The sequence below is a fragment of the Phascolarctos cinereus genome, unplaced genomic scaffold (assembly GCF_003287225.1).
Source record: "Phascolarctos cinereus isolate Bilbo 61053 unplaced genomic scaffold, phaCin_HiC Scaffold_1;HRSCAF=81, whole genome shotgun sequence".
In the NCBI taxonomy this organism is placed as follows: Eukaryota; Metazoa; Chordata; class Mammalia; order Diprotodontia; family Phascolarctidae; genus Phascolarctos; species Phascolarctos cinereus.
This window is the reverse complement of record NW_027555514.1, coordinates 265,445,303-265,463,662: the sequence shown is the minus strand read 5'-3', so window position 1 is coordinate 265,463,662 and position 18,360 is coordinate 265,445,303. Positions and strand designations below refer to the sequence as shown.

General features: G+C 41.3%; 1 protein-coding gene across 4 annotated transcripts in view; it reads left to right on the top strand.

Annotated features, from left to right (window-relative positions):
* The window catches only part of CDK17 (cyclin dependent kinase 17), a 143,549-nt gene that overhangs the window by 107,605 nt on the left and 17,584 nt on the right, over positions 1-18,360 (top strand). For all 4 annotated transcript variants that reach the window (XM_021006417.2, XM_021006416.2, XM_078146699.1 and 1 more), the window contains 5 exons: positions 9,770-9,826; positions 10,999-11,113; positions 11,566-11,660; positions 15,444-15,506; positions 17,983-18,106. In XM_021006417.2, the coding sequence (XP_020862076.1) occupies positions 9,770-9,826; positions 10,999-11,113; positions 11,566-11,660; positions 15,444-15,506; positions 17,983-18,106 (454 nt within the window). The remainder of the gene's footprint in view (positions 1-9,769; positions 9,827-10,998; positions 11,114-11,565; positions 11,661-15,443; positions 15,507-17,982; positions 18,107-18,360) is intronic.

Here is an 18,360-nt window from a genome sequence, read left to right as displayed (position 1 = left end):
AAGTCTCTTGTGCGTCTTGGTAAGTGAACGTCCCTGTATTGCTGTAAAAGCGCTTTCTCTTTCTTTTGATCTCTTTTCATTCTGGGTGCTGTTGTATGAAAGCGCAGATTGTTTCTGTGGGTTTCTCTCCTGTCATTGCCACTGCACTTTACTGACTCTCTTGCTCTTGAACGTAGCGGTTTGTAATGACCCTCAGTCTCTTAGAGATGCCGGGCAGAGAGAGACCCTGGAACTTGATGTGGGTGTTAACTGGCGGCCGGCCTGACATCTTTCCACATCTCTTCTGCCAGTGCAGTCAAGGCAAGCACTTTTTAATTGTGTGCAGTGTATCTTCCCAGGAGAATTAAACTTTTTTGTTCAACAACGACAACAAAATTAAGCATTTCCTGTGGACTGTTTGAAGCTATGAGGGTGAAAAAAAGGAAGGAAAAATGAACTTAGCCACAAGGAGCTTACGTTCATTCTGTCTGAGCAGAGTTGCTCTGGTTTGTGATCTGCGGCCTTTATGTAGCAGATTCTTTTAAGTGCTTGCTGAGCTAAACTGAGTCGAGTTCTGGGTCATTGGCTGAGGTTGCAAACTCAGGTTGTTTCACAAACATTTCAGGATAAAGGAAGAATGTTCCCAATTTTCTAGTATGTTCTGCTTAAACCGAAATGCCATCCAAAATGGTTCAGCAGAAATCATGAGCATAGCCTCCTAGCTCTCCTGACGGTCTGGAAAGACTTCATCATGGGCCTCTTACTGAACTGTGCTGGCCACAGGGTACTGAAACTTTCCAGGAGCACCCGCTAAGGCCCCGGTGGGTGGCAGTCTTTGGAGTTTTGCATCATTATGCATCTTGGACTGCTTTTAAGATTTTGTGATTACCGGCTTATTAGAGAGACCTATTAACTAAGAACAAAATGTCTCTGAATGCCACGTGGTCGGGTTTCCTTTATGCTAAGTTACAATTTAGAGTTGCTCTAAAGATGATGCTTATTTGACTTTATAGTTTTTTTGTGGTCATAGTATTTAAAGTTTAAAAGGACCTCGTAAATCATAGGTTGAGACGTCAGTCAGTTGACAAGCATTTGTTAAATGCATGCTATGAGGTGTCAGAGTCCTGAGGTAAGGAGAGAGAACATTATAGGCATGAGACAGCCTGCTTAGGCCCTGAGCTCCCTCTTAGGTGGTGTCCTCGGTGGCTGGAAAAATTGTGGTGTCCGTGACTGAAACAGGAAAATGGATGTGACGGTGTGGTTGAGGAAGGAAGAGAATGAGTTTTGTATTGTCTATGTAGAGTTTCAGGTATCCGTGAGGAGCCGCAGGGGACAGAGCTGGCCCTCGGGACAAAAGACGAAGTGTGAATCTGTACGTTTGGGGGTCATCAGCGTAGAAGTGATGGTTGGATTCTTTTGAGAGCCGATGAGAACCATCGCACAGAGAGAAGAGGAGAGGGTCTCCCTGGAACCTTGGTGTCAGCCGTGGCTCGTGCGTGGATGGAATGGTAATCTTGTCAAGAGCAATTGGTCAGGCAGGCAAGGGAGACCCAAGACAGAGACACTGTCTTCAGCAGCACGAAATGCTGCACGGATTTCCTGAAGACTGAGGACGCAGGAAAAAGCAGCTGGGGTTAGCAAGGAAGAATCACTAGTGACCTTTGAGAGAGCCGCTTCAGTTTGGAGGTGGAAAGTAGAGAGGAAGCCAATTAGGTGGACCTGAGTTTTCTGGAAATTCGACTGTGAAAAGGAAAAGTGAAATAGGATCAGCAAACAAATATTTGCTTCACATTTGTCTGTGTGAGACACTTTGTATCCCTTCCTCCCCCCCCCCTTTTTTTTTTCCAGTTTCCTTTTGTGTGCTGTCTTCCCTCCTTAGGCTGTTAACTCCTTGAGGGCAGGAATGGCCTTTATATCCCCAACTCTTAGCGCAGTGCTTGGCACATAGTAGGCACTCAATCAGTGTTGATGTGCTGACCAAAATGAAACAGTCCCTGCTTCCAGAAGCTTCCATTCTTTGGCAGGGGTCGCAGGAAGCTTTTTCAAGGAAAAAGATTTTGCACTTGTTTCTGGACAGCAAGCAAGGAGTCCGTGGATCAGGAGAGATGGAAAATCAGGGAGAGAGAAGGGAGGCCTAAAAAGGGGAATGCATCCCGGACAGCCCCAGTGGAGGAGTGGGTGTTGGCCAGCAGAGAGGCCAGGGTCTTCCTTTGAGAAGCAGAAGGATGGATCATGTGGAGGGGATTGGAGTGTGGAATCCAGAGGACACTCCCGAATGGAAAATGTACTTTATTAAAAACACTCCAGGTTTAACAGTGTGGTGCTGATAGAACTAAAACAGCAGGTGAAAACAAAGGGCTAAAACTGACTTCTGTCATCTAGTACTAGGGACTTTATCTAAGATCAAGAGTAATTTTAATAGGGTTTAACTTAGAGTACTGAAATGATAGGTTTAGAACGTTAGTATGATTTGCTCTAGCTTCATGCCGGATACAAATGAAAGACCTAAAACTTATCATTTGCAGCTTCTTTTTTGTTCTGTGATGAAATTAAGGAAAACAGTGCCCTCTAATGAATTTTCAGTGTATTGAGAATGGAACTTCGCTTCAGGTGTGTGGTTGGTAGTTTCCCTTTCCTTGCTTTAAATTGGTTGTCATAGGTTTGAGACCTCAAATGAAATTTGCCAGCTGTGTTTTGGTTTGTGAGGGTGTGCAGTTTTGTGTAATGTCTTAGGCCCTCAATGTCTAAGATTGTGCTGACTGAATCTTGGGCTTATGGCTAAAGGGTTACAGCGTACAACTTGAATTTTTCATAAACTGCTTTAAAAGACTTTGAGTATTAAATTAATTTTGAAAAAATTAGTGTTGCCTTTCTCCTGTAGTTTATTAGTTACGATTAATACATATTGACAGCTCTAGTATTATATCGTATGATTCCTACATAAGCTGAGCTGTGAACATATAAAGTGCAGGGCTCAAGGGCTAAAATGTGTGTGGCCATGTTTTCTTGTTTTGAAAGGGCAGTTTTTAAAAAATCACACACTGCTATAAAATTAGATGTATCTTCCTGTGTTAGAGGACAGGCTTGATGGAGGCCAGAATGGTTCAGATCATTGTTTACTGAAGCGTAGCATGGAATACTCAGCAGGGATGTGCTGCATTGATTTAGTCCAGTGCATCTTCTCTGGCTCTCAGGCAGCCATGTTGGCACACCAGTCAGGCCTCAAGGAGACCTCCTGCCTTCTCATGGTCTGGCTTTTGTATTTAGGCCCCCACGAAGCTATAGTTGAGTCTTGGTGATTTCAGCACCTTTTCAGGAAAATTTAAACTGACCCATGTGTATTCATTGCCATGAATACATAATTATTCCTTTTCAGAATATCTTAATATGATTAAAAAAAAACCATAACAGTGCTCACAAATATGTCTTGTTTTTCTGAAGGGACTTCAGGATCTTGTACTTCGTCAATTATTTGGTACTGGTGTCTCAATTAATAGACATTTGTGGTGGATAGGCCGGATAAATAGTTGTTACTCTTGACATGAAATGGAAGTGAACATTTTTTTTCAAGTATCAAACCAAAGGACTGTCAGAATGTATGGGCAGAGAGGTCTTGAATGAAAATGAAGCAGGTATGACATGTGTGCCGATACAGTAATTAATGCCGGGTATGAAAAGTGTGACTCTAAAGTAATGAAACTTGATTATAGAATTGTAGATTTGTAAGGGACCTCAAAAGTAGTCTGGTCCAAACCTGAACCTGGTGAGAAAATGACTGCTAGAGCCGAGCCCAGATGGGTCACCTCTCTGTCCTGCTTGTGCTTAGGCATCTCCGCTTGCAGAGGGGAATGCCCACCTGCCCTCCCTTCTCAGGCAGATGGTGCTAGGAAGCTATTCCTTATTTCCAGGCCAAGTTTGCCTCTTGACACACATTGTTTATCCCTAATTGTTTCTTGTTCTTCCCTCTAGACCAGCCAGAACCAGCCAATTCCCTATTCTTGGAATTCAGATGTTCAAAAACAGGTATCATGCCAAGTCTTTTTCCAGGCTAAATCACCCCAATTTTTTAATAGGTCCCTATATGACTTGAACTCATAGCTGACCTTCTGGACACCTAGAGCTTATTATGATCTTCCTAAAATATTGTTCCTAGATATGGAAGGGCTGTCACCTCTCTAGTTTTGGACAGTGCCTCTCTTAATGCATGTATTAGCTTGCCTGGCTACTATTTCCCATGCTTGGAGTCCAGGAAAACCTTCATTTGTGGGGTTTTTTCCTTATAATTTTACAATTGATTTTTTGAATCCAAGTACATTTGTCTTGATTTCCCTTTTTCACTCTCTTTACACCCCTCCATCTAGATGTGCATATGTAAACTGAGCTCTAAATTGCCATCTTCCTTTGTGTCAATCAGTTGTTTTTGCAGACTGATTGACAGTTATGTTTTTTATTTTTAACAAATGGGTTCAAAACCTATCAATTAACTGTGCATTTGGAAGACTCTTAAGTGGGGAGAAAAATGATGTTTCCAGGTTTTTCAAGCATATAGGTATAAGGTTTTTATAGAAAATACATCATTATGTAGCAACAAAAGCTTAATTTTCAAATGTCTTGCTAATAATCATGATGGCTTTATGCTACCCTTAGCCAGGGTTCAAGGCACACTGTACAGAAAGGATGAGGTTCATTGTTACTCTCTGTAAATCCATATTTTAAGTAGTGCTGTTCATTTCCATTTTGGGAAGGCCTACGGTTGGGTCTAATTAAGTTGTTATTGTTTTTGCTTGGTAACATGGTTGGCAAAAAATCCATACTAGGAGAGGCGTCAGATATTGTCATTTTCCTTTTTGTTTGCTGAAATTCACTTTATTCACATTATCTCCAATCCGTGGTTTCTTTGCAAGAATCTTTTTAAGCCATGTCTCCCCTTTGGGAGGGTTAGTTCAGTTAAAACTAGTTATCCATAAATTGACTTGACACGGGTAAACTTTCGTAGTGATGTGCCATCATCCACCCCGCAGGATGGTACCGTTCCAACTCTTCCCTCAGGACTTGTCACATACCAGATGTGACATATATCCATTTGATTAATAGAACAAGTGAGGGCACCAGTATCAATCTATTGAATTTTATTCATACAACTTAATTTCTATTTTAAGATAAAAATATGTCAAAATAGAAATTCTAATGTTTTCTTCCCAGAGTCCAGTGGATTATCTTGTATACTTCACTGTGGCAATAACTGCTATGGACCAAGAATGATTGTGTTTTCAATACCTGTAGCCATTTTCCTTGTTACTTAAAAGAAGAAGCACACTCTTATAGCTAGTTCCTTCCTTTGATTTTCCATGGAGAAGGAGGAAGTGTCTAATAGCAATATTCCTCCCATAATACATAAATATACCACCACATTTCTGACATGAGAATGAAATACCAAATGCAGGAGTTGCTTAACGCTTGCTTTTCCCACTGAGTGCACAGAATTGGGGAAGGGACAGTGACAACTGTCGACAGCTTTGGTCATTGCTCCAAGAAGGTCATAGAGTGCTTCTACTTAACTTGTTTTGGAAAACTGTCTCTCTGAACTCATTTTAAATCACATAATCATGTTCATCTGTGTTCACAACTATGGTATCATACTAAAGTTCTTTCTTTAGAGGAACCATTTCAGCTGTGTGGGTGTAGGTCCCCCATGAAATCAAGAGCTCTCCCCTGTTTTTCACTTAACAAAACACGTTGGACTGAGCCACAAGAAGGCTAATGGTGCTGAGCTGGGATCGTGTTTGGGGGTTCGGGAATAGTTTTAATGAGACGTACAGGCACAAGGGATGCATGGAGCGGCTTCTGTCAGGTTGGGCAGACCTGCAGCTGCGCCCAGCAGCGCTCCTGTTTAGTACTCATTAAGAAGGCTGTTTCTTTAGCTTTGTCTTCTGTCTCCTGAGTGAATATTCTAAGGAGAGAATGTTGGCAAGTTGGATGTTCCACCTCTCCTTGTTGGCTTTGTCCTGTTGAACAGATAACATGCAGAGAATACCCACACTCACCAGATTCGCATTTTAGGCTTTCATAGATGCATTGGTTTATTAAACTTTTGAAGATGGGAAGGTTTTTCACCCAGATACAGGCTTAAATGAAGTCTGGCAGCTAACTCAGTTGTGTTGCTGGGTTTTATAAACCTGCAGGACTCTTTGTCTTTCCTATTTTGTGGTCTGGGAGGAGGTATGTGAAAGTGCCACTCACTTCATTTAATAACCCACTGTTCAAATCTAAATTCAGGATTACGATTACAGTACAGTGTTTACTCTCCATTTTTGTAGCTTGTCAGCCAATTTCTAATGATGTCACTGAATTCCACCATGAGGGGGCTGGAAACAGGACTGACTCTTCTTTGTTATTTTGAGTATTTCAATGTAGTTCTTCTGGTTAGCAGAGAAACTCTACGTATTCACTTGTTGGATATATTTGTCATTAGGCATCAGTGACATTTTAACCTTTATAGATAAGAAAATTCTGAAAATCTATATGTGTGTGTGTGTGTGTATTTTTTAAGGCAGACTCCAGCATTTAATCAGGCAGTTTGTATTAGACTGAGGGCCTGTGATATTTTAAGTACATAGTTATTCAAAGAACTTGCCCAGAAAAGTCTCTAAGCTTCTGGTTACCAAGAAGGCTTTATTCTTTCCTGTTTTTCTCATATTAAGTGATCAAATCTGGCCAGTTTTCTACTGATAACTTGTTGCTTTCTGCTGTTTCCCAGTTCATTTTTAGTACATTTATTGAAAGCAACTCACAAGGCCTTTTTTTGTATTCTGGGAAAATTAAGAGTGCACACACATGTGTGAAGTCAGGCACCTGCATTCTGTAGTGATAGGTATTAGACAGATAGACTCAGGATAATCACAGCTCCCATCTGTGGCTTAGGTACAGAATTTTTTAAAATGGCATGCTTGCTGCATAAAATTACCAACAAATCGGAGTCAGGATATGTTTGTATACATCTATAGAATATACACAAAATATTCACCCATGCACAAGAGCTATTCCAAATCAGACTGCATGACTCACCTGCATGGTAGGCTGCATTTCATGCTGTTTGTGTCAGCTGAAATGAAAAAACGTTTGCCACGAGGGGAAGGAGTTATCTATTACATCTAATTTCATTTTATTGATTAGCAGAGTTACTGTTTCTGTAGGGAAAGGATCCAAGCCATCTAACGCTGTGTACAGCACTAATCCACAGTTAATAGATTTATTATTGGACAAATTGGCTTGTGGCAGTTTATTTTTCTAAGGGTAAAACAAATGCACTGTTTGTATTTATGATTCACAAGATTTTGCCATAGAAGAGTGATGGAGTATGTGGTGTGGTTTTCAGTGGGGTTGAAGCATGATTGACAGCCATATTAGCAGTTAAAAAATGCTGTAATTAGAAAGTCAGTAGTATTGGAAATTATTTTCTAATTTGAAATTTTGCAAAAGTCATTTTTGTGTTGTGCGTTCACATTCTATTTCTCTAAGTGGATGTATAAACATATAAACGTTAAATTAGACTGTGAACGGTTTTTTTTTCTGCAACAAATATGCCCCATTATGACAGTTTTGTAAAGGAAAGACATTGAACCTCATGCCAAAGGGCTGTTTGCAGTAGGATTGAAATTTGATGAAAAGCAAGATAACTTTTTCTAGCATGGGGCATTTCTCGATACCCTGTTTATATGCTTTGTGACCCTGGAAAGACCCATAACCATGTCATTTTTTTCAGTACTCTGTATTGCTGTGCCAAAGAGGAAGGCAGATACTTTTTAATGATTATTTGAAGAGAGGTATATTTATTGAATTCAGGCCACCAATGGTATTGGTCCAGAGGTCTGAGAGGGGAGGGAGTGTCCCAGTGGCAGAGGGTACTGCTCTACCAGGGGCAGAGAATAAGGCTTGAGAAAAAGCCAGTGGCTGTGACAGTTGAGCTGCCAATGATGGTAGCTTTGTAGAGAGCAGTTTCAGTGGAAGGAAGATACTGAAAACCAGATTTTCAAGGGGCTGAGAAGTGAGTGAAAGGAAAGCTGAGGTAAGCAGTAAGATGGAGGAGAGCCATTGGATGAGTGTGGAGAGGCAGGGTCATTGGGGGGATGGCACTGGCATATGTCTGTAGGCATCAGGCATGAGCTATTGTGGCTAGGGAGAGATCGACAGTGTGGGGCAAGAGGATGATTTGTGGAGACAGTCAGCTAGAAACATTGAGAGGGAATGAGAGAAGCAGCCCAGTAGAGCATAAGTCTTTGGTGAGGAAAAAGGCCTCCTCTCCATCAGAGACCAGACACAAGGACAGAAGGAGGTGATGTTCAGGGCTTTTGAGATGTAGAAAGTAGGGGTGAAGAGCGCCCTTATAGCCTATGTCTTCTCTTTTGTCAGGAAAGTCTGAGATGAAGTCCTCCGCTGAGAGAGTGCAGGAGGCTGGTATGAGAATAAAGAAATGTTCTGTGTATAGCATTATATTGGTTATCCAGGAAAAAATGCTTCATCTTCCAAAGATGATGCAATATCATTCCTGACCATTAGATAAAGTGATTTTTTTTCATCTCTAGAGAACCAAAGAGATTGTAAATGATGACCTCGACACCCTGACCTGGTTTATATTCCTTTGAGAAACAAGATTGCAGTTTAGGGAGCAGTTATTTCCTCCCTGGCTCCTTTATTTTTATATAAAAGAAGCAACACAATAAAGCTGTCTAATGGGCTTTCTTCATAGATCACCACCAGTGCCTCTTTTGTTAACCAAGAGCAGTTGCTAGAAGGCTGTTGAAAGTCCTCCTCCCTGGTCAGGTTTCAGGAAATCTCTTACCCTCCCTCGCTGCCCCCCATCATCCATACCTTTCCCTGGGAAAATAGAATTATTGCCATTCCTGGGTAATGGCATGTTGCCATTAGGGTATGGTGTCTTTTTCCTTTCCTCTGTTTATCCACATTTTTTCTCTTCCCACACTTTCTGTAGGACTTCCCAGCTCTTCCAGCCTTCTTTCTTTCTGTGCTTGAAGCTTTCCACGTCAGCTGCTTTGAGTTCCTCCACGTAGCAGATATCTAGCCTGTTATATATACTTGACCAACAAGTGTGTATCTAGGTACCCCCTTTCCTAGATCCACATACGTGAAAAAATTGGGCCACGTAAAAGAATGGGAAAAAAAGTAACGGGTTTTTAAAAGCTTGTGGATTCTTCCATCCAATTCCTGCATATGTTTTTCCTAGAATTAGACTCACATTCTTTACGTGCTCTTTCCTGAGCAGCACCAAAGGATGATCTTCAGTAGTGGGTGTGCTCCATAGCTGTCAGTATCGACATTGTAGCTCTTCCTTCTTGTTGCCAGAAATTGCCCTCTCATGAACAGTAAGGAGTAGTGGGCAGGGGGGAGTGCTTTCCTTGTGCTCCTGCATTGTAGTCAGAACAGCAGGCTCAGGCATTTGTCTTTGCAAAGACCTCGTTATTTTGAAGACCATTTGCATTTCTCCAAACAGCAGCATCTTGAAAGAGTCAATAATTTTGAATTGACTGAAGAATGTTGTTTAGGCACCATTTTATATGCAATGTGGGGTGACAGTTTTAACAGTGATTTAATCTGATTCGACCTTTTTGATGTTTCCATGCCTGTTGAATTTAACCTTGTAAATAGCTGCCCAGCAAATTACATCGGACTAGAGTGCTGTGCTCGTTGGCGGCATAACAGATTATCAGAGGCAGCAAAGAATATCGTGTTTTAAGAGGAAATATTGAAATTCATGTTTCTGCTTTAATTGTAGTCGGAGATTGGATTTGGGAAAATGGAGACCTATATTAAATTGGAAAAGCTCGGAGAGGTAAGGAATTAGCATACAACTTTCTTCTTTTCTCTGTTTTTTGCAATAAAAAGCATACTTTACCATACAAGTATCAGATAACTTAGCTGTATTAAGTCACTTTGTACCCCCTCCTGATTCTCAAGATTCCTCGTTTCTACATGTGTACTTAGACAGATTTTGCAAAAAATAGTCGTAGACAATATGTATTATTCCTAGTTCATCTTTTCTTTTTGCTTTGCATTATTCTGTTTAGGTCCATATATTTCTGTATATTCCTCACATTTTTCATCCTTTGTGGTGTAGTATTCATCACATTGATGAGTACACTAGTCTATTTAGCCATACCCTGTACGTTGTAAAAGAAAAAACCTATTAGCATTCTGTTTTTATCACCCTAAAAAAATCCCTCTTTTTAAAAAGAATTAACATTGTCTTTCATGTATCTCTTGTGTATCACAAAGCATCTGTCATCAGTAGATGATAGATGCTTTGTGATACATAAATGTGAAATTGTTTTTACTTAAAGAGAAGAAATTTATAATGTTGAAAAATAGACCCCAGAATGAGGTAATGATTGGCATTCTCATAACAGTCTTTACTGAAATTTCAAAATACTGCTGACTTAGATATAAAATTTTTTTATTAGTTGAATTAGAAATTCTAATGAAAGTATTTGTATGCCAGCATATGAGGAATAGCAAATAGTATGACTCTAAAGCCTTGAGATTTAAGGTGGTGTCCTAAATAATAAAAGCACATGTCATTAGGACATAAACAAAGTAACCAACTATTATTGAAATTAGAAAACATAAATCCTGACCATGGTGACCTGGAACTTTCCGCCATGACTGGCCAATTTCAGAAAAACCTGACCTCTCATGGCAAGTAATCTAAGAAAAGTGAGCATTTAGTTGGTGGTAACACCTTAAGAGAGCCAGAAACTAAAAATTAAAAAGCTCATGTAGCATGTGTTTGATTTAAATGGACAATTAACATAGAATTAGGAGGGTACAGAAGCACTGCAGCTGGGACTTAACACATCTCGTTGGCTCATTAGGAAAACAAAGGGTGATCATACTGGTATTTTCTGTGAAGAATGAAATCTAGCCTAGAAATACCCTTAGAGGCCTTTTCCATTCTGTATGGCACGGATACAATTTCACAGATTTTCTTTTTGAATGTGATCCTAGGGGACCTATGCAACTGTATATAAAGGAAGAAGCAAATTGACGGAGAACTTGGTAGCATTAAAGGAGATCCGCTTGGAGCATGAAGAGGGAGCTCCATGTACAGCCATAAGAGAAGGTAAGATGGCGTTCTTTGTCGTGAGAAATGAATCCTTGGGAATGCTTCTTAGAACTGGGCTCCTGCAGCTTCACAACAGACAGATTTCATATTTTGAGAATGAAAAGATGCAAAAAGAGGAAACGACTTAAAAGTCATATTCCAGGCCTTTAAAAAATTATTTCTGAAAACAAATGTCTAAATAAATATATTTTATTATTTTATTAAATCTTATGACAGTGTAGTTCGCAAGTTCATTCTGTGACTGTACCAAAGCACTCTTGAATATGGGATTGTAGTGTTTTGAAGTCAAAATCTTACTGTTTAGGTGAAGGTACCTTTTTTTTTTTAAACAGGCTGTATTCACCTCCAATAAATTCTATTTTAAGTCGGATTTTGATAGCATATTGTTAATTTTTTGAAAAATTTAATCCTACGTAGATTTTAATTCATTTTCTTTATTTTTTTCTTAGTTTCATTATTAAAGGACCTAAAGCATGCCAACATTGTTACATTACATGACATCGTTCACACAGATAAATCCTTGACTCTAGTCTTTGAGTACTTGGTAAGCACTATTTTTTTATTTTATTCTACTTTAATTCAGCTTTTATTCTACTACTAAATGTATCACATAGGAAAAGAAGCTCCTGCACGTTGTCATCAAACATTTCATTCAGTCCATCCTGGGGAGCAGGGTGTACAAATATGAATAAGACAGAATACCCACCCTCCCTCGAGGAAAGAGCATGTGTTTATCCAAATAACTCTTAACAGCAAGGGAGAAATGGACAGCACCACAAGAGGTAAAAACAAAAATTAGCTCTAGTCTTTGAGTATTTGGTAAGCATTAGCCTCACAATGGTATTTCAGGTATTTTTTTTAAATGGTTAGAAATGGAAATTCTAGGAACCTTTGCTGTGTTTCCATGCCATTATGTGTATACGCATGGGTTTGTGGGAATGGGGCTTTTGTACAAGTGTTTTAACTCCTTTCCATGTTACTAGTTTCCAGGAAAGAATTGCCCACTTTCTGTCATAGCATGAATACTGGAAAGATGACTGAGTTACAGTCCACTGAGCACCAGGGTTCTAATCCTGGCTTTGCTTCTTAGGACCCTTGGACAGGTCCCTTGGTAGAAGAGCAGAACTCATGGAGATCACTTTCCTTGCCTAGTATTACTGTGAGGGGTTCAGAATGGAGGCTTCCAAAGCCCTCCAGCAGGTCTAAAGTCACATGGTCCTTGCAGCTTCACACGCTGCCCCAGCTACGGTTCGATCTTTGTTGTAGACGTTTGACTGCATTGGGAAGTGTAGGGACTGGTGCTGTGGTCCGGCACTCGCAATGGCCAGTTTTCTTTTTCTTTTCATTTTTTGGCTTGTCCAGTTACAGCTAAATCAGAGGGCACAACAATTGTCCTTTCCAAAACAAGAAATTGTGCACACACACTGCTGTCTACAGGAGGCTTCTCTGGGACTTCAGCTCAGTTCAGTGGCGAGCATGGGCTGTGGTTGTCCTCATAGGAGCGTCGTCTTCCCACTGGGGAAGGGCACAAGCCGTCGGTAACCTTAGTAGACATCCTGAGATATACTAAGATATGGATAGAGCACCGGCCCTGAAGTCAAGAGGACCTGAGTGCAAATCCAGCCTCAGACCAAACACTTGACACTTACTACCTGTGTGACCCTGGGCAAGTCACTTAACCCCATTGCCTAGCCAAAAAAAAGAAAAAGAAAAAGAATAAGGAATGTGTGATAGCCTCGCCCTCCTGCTGTCTCCTGGCCAGGCCTTATCTAGAATATTATATCCAGTGTGTGCAGTGAAAGTATTCATATATCCATTTATCTTCAGCACGCGAATGATCATTTTCAGTGAAATGGTAGAAGCAAAATGTTGATAAGTGCCATTTTGCCTGAAATGAAAAGTTCTGCATTAGCTTTGTGACAAAAAAGGCACAAGATTGAGGGTCGTTGGTACATGAGTACCTTCCTGCTTGTGTTATGGGTCGTTAGTGAGCTTTTCATAGTGACCTCTGACATGTATCTATTTCAGCCATAGAAATGCAATGGTATTTATTTAAGAGAATCTGTAGCCTCACAACCTAAAACTGAATTAAATTTGAATATGTTTAGCCCACTCAGTGTGCAGCTTTTATCCTACTACTAAGTGTATGTATGACAAAGGACATCATCATCTAACATTTCAGTCCATCCTGGGGAACAGGGGGTGCAAATATAAATGGGGCACAATACCTGCTTCCTTGGGGAAAGAGTATGTCTTTATCCGAATAATTCTTAGCTATAAGGGAGAGATGGTGAATAGCCACGAGAGTTCGTAAAAACACAGTGCTTGGAAGCATAGCGAAGATGACTTCTGGTTGGGATTTTAGCTAGGCCATATCAAGATGGGCAGGATTCTGATGGCATCTATGTAAGAGGGACTATCATGAAAAAATGCATCGAGGCTAGAAAAGCCCAATGTGTATTTGGCTCTAGGATGAGGCCTTGTGAAGGAAAGAGTGGGGGATGAGTCTGAAAAGTGAGTCGGGGCTAGACTGTGGAAGGCTTTAGGTTCAAGCCAAGGGAATGCAGAGCCATTTGAGTTTTTGAACAATCCCAGTTTTGCTTTAGGAAGATGAGGCTGGCAGAAGGTGGGTTAAAGCAGAGACATGCAGCAGGGTGTTCTGCCAGGCTGAGAAGCAGTGTTCACCTGAACGGCCGCAGTGGAAAGTGGGTAGAGGAAGGCTGGACCCTGGGGCTCTTAGTGAATGCATACCGACTTGAGAGGTGGAATGCTAGCAAGTGAGGAATCAGAAAAGAGTGAACCTGAATCAGAGGGAAACTGATAGGATTAGGGACAATCAGATAGAAATGTGGCCTTTGGAAAAAAATGATGAGTTCAGTTTTAGAACAGGTTAAATTTAAGAGTATTTGAGGGGCAGCTAGGTGGCACAGTGGATAAAGCTGTGGCCTTGGAATCAGGAGGACCTGAGTTCAGATGCGTTCTCAGACACATGACACTTACCAGCTATGTGACCTTGGGCAAGTCACTTAACCTCAATTGCCTTACCCTCCACCCCCCAAAAAAAGAAGTATTTGAGAAAGATCAAGTCTAAAGGTGAAGGTTTTTGAGTCCTCTGTTTGTATAAAATGCTCATTCTCTGAGTAGAATTTAAGTTCACTGAGGACAGGGACTGTTGTATTTTGATTCTGTCTTTGTAAGTGTAGCGCTCACATAAGGAGGCTGGGAATAAATGTTTATTGAATTGAATCGATAGTTTAAGCCATGGGGGCAACTGAGAAATTCTGAGGAATTTCCATTCTGAAAACAGAACAGAGCCAAGAACTGGCCTTCCTAGTACTTAGGTTTAGGGGTGAGAGGAAGAGGAGCCTTAGAATGTGACAGAGGAGGCTGAAGGAGAAGCTGAGGCAGGAGGCAGAGGAATGGTCAGCAGAGCTGCCCTAGAGGAGTAGAGGTGGGGAAAGAAAAAAGACTGATTGTTCTGGTGAGCAGCTAGATACACATGCCCCAGCCCACCTGGAAAGTCTCCTCTAGGTGGTGTGAGGAAGGAGGGCTATTTGTCACTTCAGAGAAGCAGAGGCGAGGACCCAGAAAAGCCAGAGTGTTAAAGGGATAGTCAGAGATAATCAAGGATGTAGGCAGCAGAAAATCCAACTGTGGGTTACCAAACAAGAAGGAAGTATGACAGGGTGACTTAGCCTAGGGCTCAAGCAAGGCCCCTGAGTCAGTAAGTTACTAGGAAAGGAAGAGCCAGGACCACAGGGCTAGAGCAGGCCTGCAAAAGGATTTCTGGTGGCCCTCAGAAAATGTAGAGGATTTAAATAGGCCTGTACAACTTGCCGCCTGAGGGCCACTTTGGCAGGCCTTACCTGGCCCCGGGGCCATATGTCATGCAGGCATGCACTAGAGTTAGGTGGCCTGCTGGGCCATTTTGAACTGGAGAGCTTGGAATAATTCACTTCTACAGTAGTTACTGAGCACCTGGTGTGCGAGTCACTAGGAATACAGAGACCCATAGAACACTGGGCCATGACCTGAAGGAGCAGAAATGCCGACTTTCCGAAGTTTGACAGGGTGCTGGTTGGGGTTAGAATTGGAGTCTAGAGCCCTAGGTAGAGGAGCCCCTGATTCCAGTGGGACATGAGTGTGGTGATGTAGCTTCCAGAAACACTTGCCTTTCCAGATGCTGAGCTTCTGGGAAATCTGAGCCCCAGCTTTGGTAGCCTTGCCTGAAGAATAGCTTATTCTATTTGAAATTGAATAATTGGAAAGAACTTGGATTTTGAACATTTTGTGTCACGTACTAAGTTCTGCTGCTGTGTTCTTGTAGGACAAAGATTTAAAACAGTACATGGACGACTGTGGCAACATCATGAGTATGCACAATGTGAAGGTGAGTGCGGCAAGCCCACAGGAACATTGCCAAGCTGTTAGAAAGGAAGTTCTCTTCTCCTTGGTATGGCTGCCACCCTGTGAAATGGACCTTAAAAATAAACACATAAAAGAAAACCAGCCCTGGTGAATTTCACTGAAGGGTTCCTTTAAGTGGTGAGCGTCCCTACAGCAGTAAAAAGTGATTGTTACCCCCACAGAATCAGACACGTTTTTCAGGATGGGATCTATTACATAAGGATAGCGACAGTGGTAAGATCAGCACACAAGGTGTTTCATTCCAGTGTCACCTCCAGTCTGTACATAGTCAGTGGGAAATGTCACTTAACCACCCCCCACCTTAGTTTTGTCATCTGTAAATCTGAGGATGAAAGGAACCCTGTGTGATGTCATATTTGGTACAGTGCTAAGGGAGTGCAAAACTCAGGAAAGAATGGTGAAGTGAGTGAAAGAAAGTGGTTATTCTTCAAAAAAAAAAACCTTGGATCAAAGTTCCTTAAAATGTGTATGGGCCCACCCAAGACCATTCAGCCACTGTTTGTTACGAGGCCCTTGTGCAAATAGGTGGTACCATGTCTGTATTTGACTCATTCTCAGTTTTTCAGGCGGGAACTTTAAATTGATTCTTCATTTGCTATTTTTATTAGTAAATTTAACAAAAAATAATATTTGCAAAATAAAACCAATCTGAGCTAGTAAAAGATAGCTCAGAACATACAGTGGCAGGCAGTGGGGTCTGGTGAGCATCCAGAGGCAGCTGGGCTTCCTGTGCATTCCAACAGAATTGTTTCCCTCTTCCCTGTGGGTTTTGTTTGGGTCGTGATTGAGATTTGTGGTTTTTACTTTCCTTCTGTTTTCACCTTAAAAATTCTACAAACAGAACAGAGCCATTAATTATTCCTCCTCTTAGGCTTCCTTATTTCCATCACAGGCACTATCACCCTCGGTCAGTTAAGCTTTGTGACTGGGGGGAGTCCTCTTCTCATTCGGTGCTTCACGACCTCACTTGTCTCAGCTGTTCATTAGGTCAGGCTCTCATCATCTTCTCCACACTACTGGAGTAGCTTCCTGATTGCTCTCTCTACCTACCTCTCGTCTTTTCCCATCTCCCATTTGTTCTTCACAGAGCTGCCGTTCCCTTAAGGCACAGATTGGGCCACGTCGCTCCCCTGCTGAAAACTCTTCCGTGCTTCCCCATTTCCAAAGAATAAAATACAAACTCCCAGACTGCAACTGGAGGCTTTCCACAAGCTGCCTCCTTCCTGCCCTGCCTTTCCAGCCTCTTGAACGCTGCCGTTCCCTTCCCTGAACTCAATACTCCCCTCTTGCTGTGTTCACATCCTTGTCTGCCCCTGGAAATGTCCTCTACTCAACCTGTCAAAGTCTTGGTCTTTCGTTAATTAAGGCCCAAATCAGAAATCACCTTTTCCATGAAACTTTTGTTCCTCTCTTACCCTCCCCTAACCCCTAAATGCTTCACTATTAGGTTCTCGTTCTCTCTGTGTGTCTCTCTCTTCGCCTCTCCCCTCTTCTCTCTGTCTGTCTCTCCCTGTCCCTCTCCCTCTTCTCTTTCTCCCCCCCACCCCAGTTTTCCTTATACTACACTTACTAGTATTCATGTTCTATTTCCCTGAATGCTCCTTGAGGGCTGCGTCTTTTCATTTTGTTTTTTGTTTTGTCTTTGTGCTTCCAGCACATCATACGTGATAAATGTTTGTTGCATTGGATTGCTGTATAAGCCATCAACAGGGACTTAGAGAAAATTGGGAGGGGGTGGGGAGGCAGAATCTAGCACCATAACCTTTATTTCTCTTAGCAGAAAGGTTGGTAAGGATAGTAATTTTAAAGCGAGCATTTGCAAAACTTTTCAACCTTTGAGGATAATTATATACTATAGAGCTTTGGGGCTCTGTGTTGCATCAGCTACATGTTACTAGCTCAGCTCGTTTATATAACATAATTACACATTGTAATTATATGCCTTATTTTCCATCATTCTCTTGCTTCTATTTTTGTGATCTTTTAGGAGCTCTCTCACAACCCCCCAGTCGGACCCCAGAGTCCCCCAACCCTTACATCCTTGATCCTAAGTCTCTTTTTTAATAAATTTAGTTTCACAAGCAGATTTGGGGGGGGTATACCTAAATTATGTGTAGCTTAAGTTATTTTAAATTACATCTCATAACAAAGAGCAGACATTTAAGTTATTTAAAATATTCACTGCTGTATTTTGGAATGTTGTCTAATGTTGTCTTTTTGTGAATAAGCTCTTACACCACAAGGAACAGTACTGTGAAGTTGAGAACATGGCAAAGCCAAATGCTTTTCAGCCTCGGATGTAGGTTTTCCCTATACAAGACAATCTGATTGCTTTAAAGTTACTCATTTATTTAATCAAAGGAATGTATGTTGACCCATAAAACTGATTTCTGTTTCTCTGGGATGTTTATGTATGCATGTTTTGTTTTGTTTTTTAGCTTTTTTTATACCAGATTCTTCGTGGTTTGGCCTACTGCCACAGGAGGAAGGTGCTTCATCGGGACTTGAAACCGCAGAACCTCCTCATTAATGAGAAAGGAGAGTTAAAGCTAGCAGATTTTGGTATGAAACATAAAATATTTATCAATATCATAAGAGTAATTAAATTGTTGCCTATAGGGGCAGTCATTAATGATTTTCTTTCTATCATATCGCTATAACCAAAAAGATAGGATATCTGAGAGTTGGGATCTTGGGGGGGGAGGATGGGTCAGGATATTCTGTGACCCCAGAACTGTGCATAGGATTAATTGCTTGGAGAGAGCACTGGTTTTGTGTGCCTGCTACTCCATGACTCTAATTTAGCTTTCTGCACC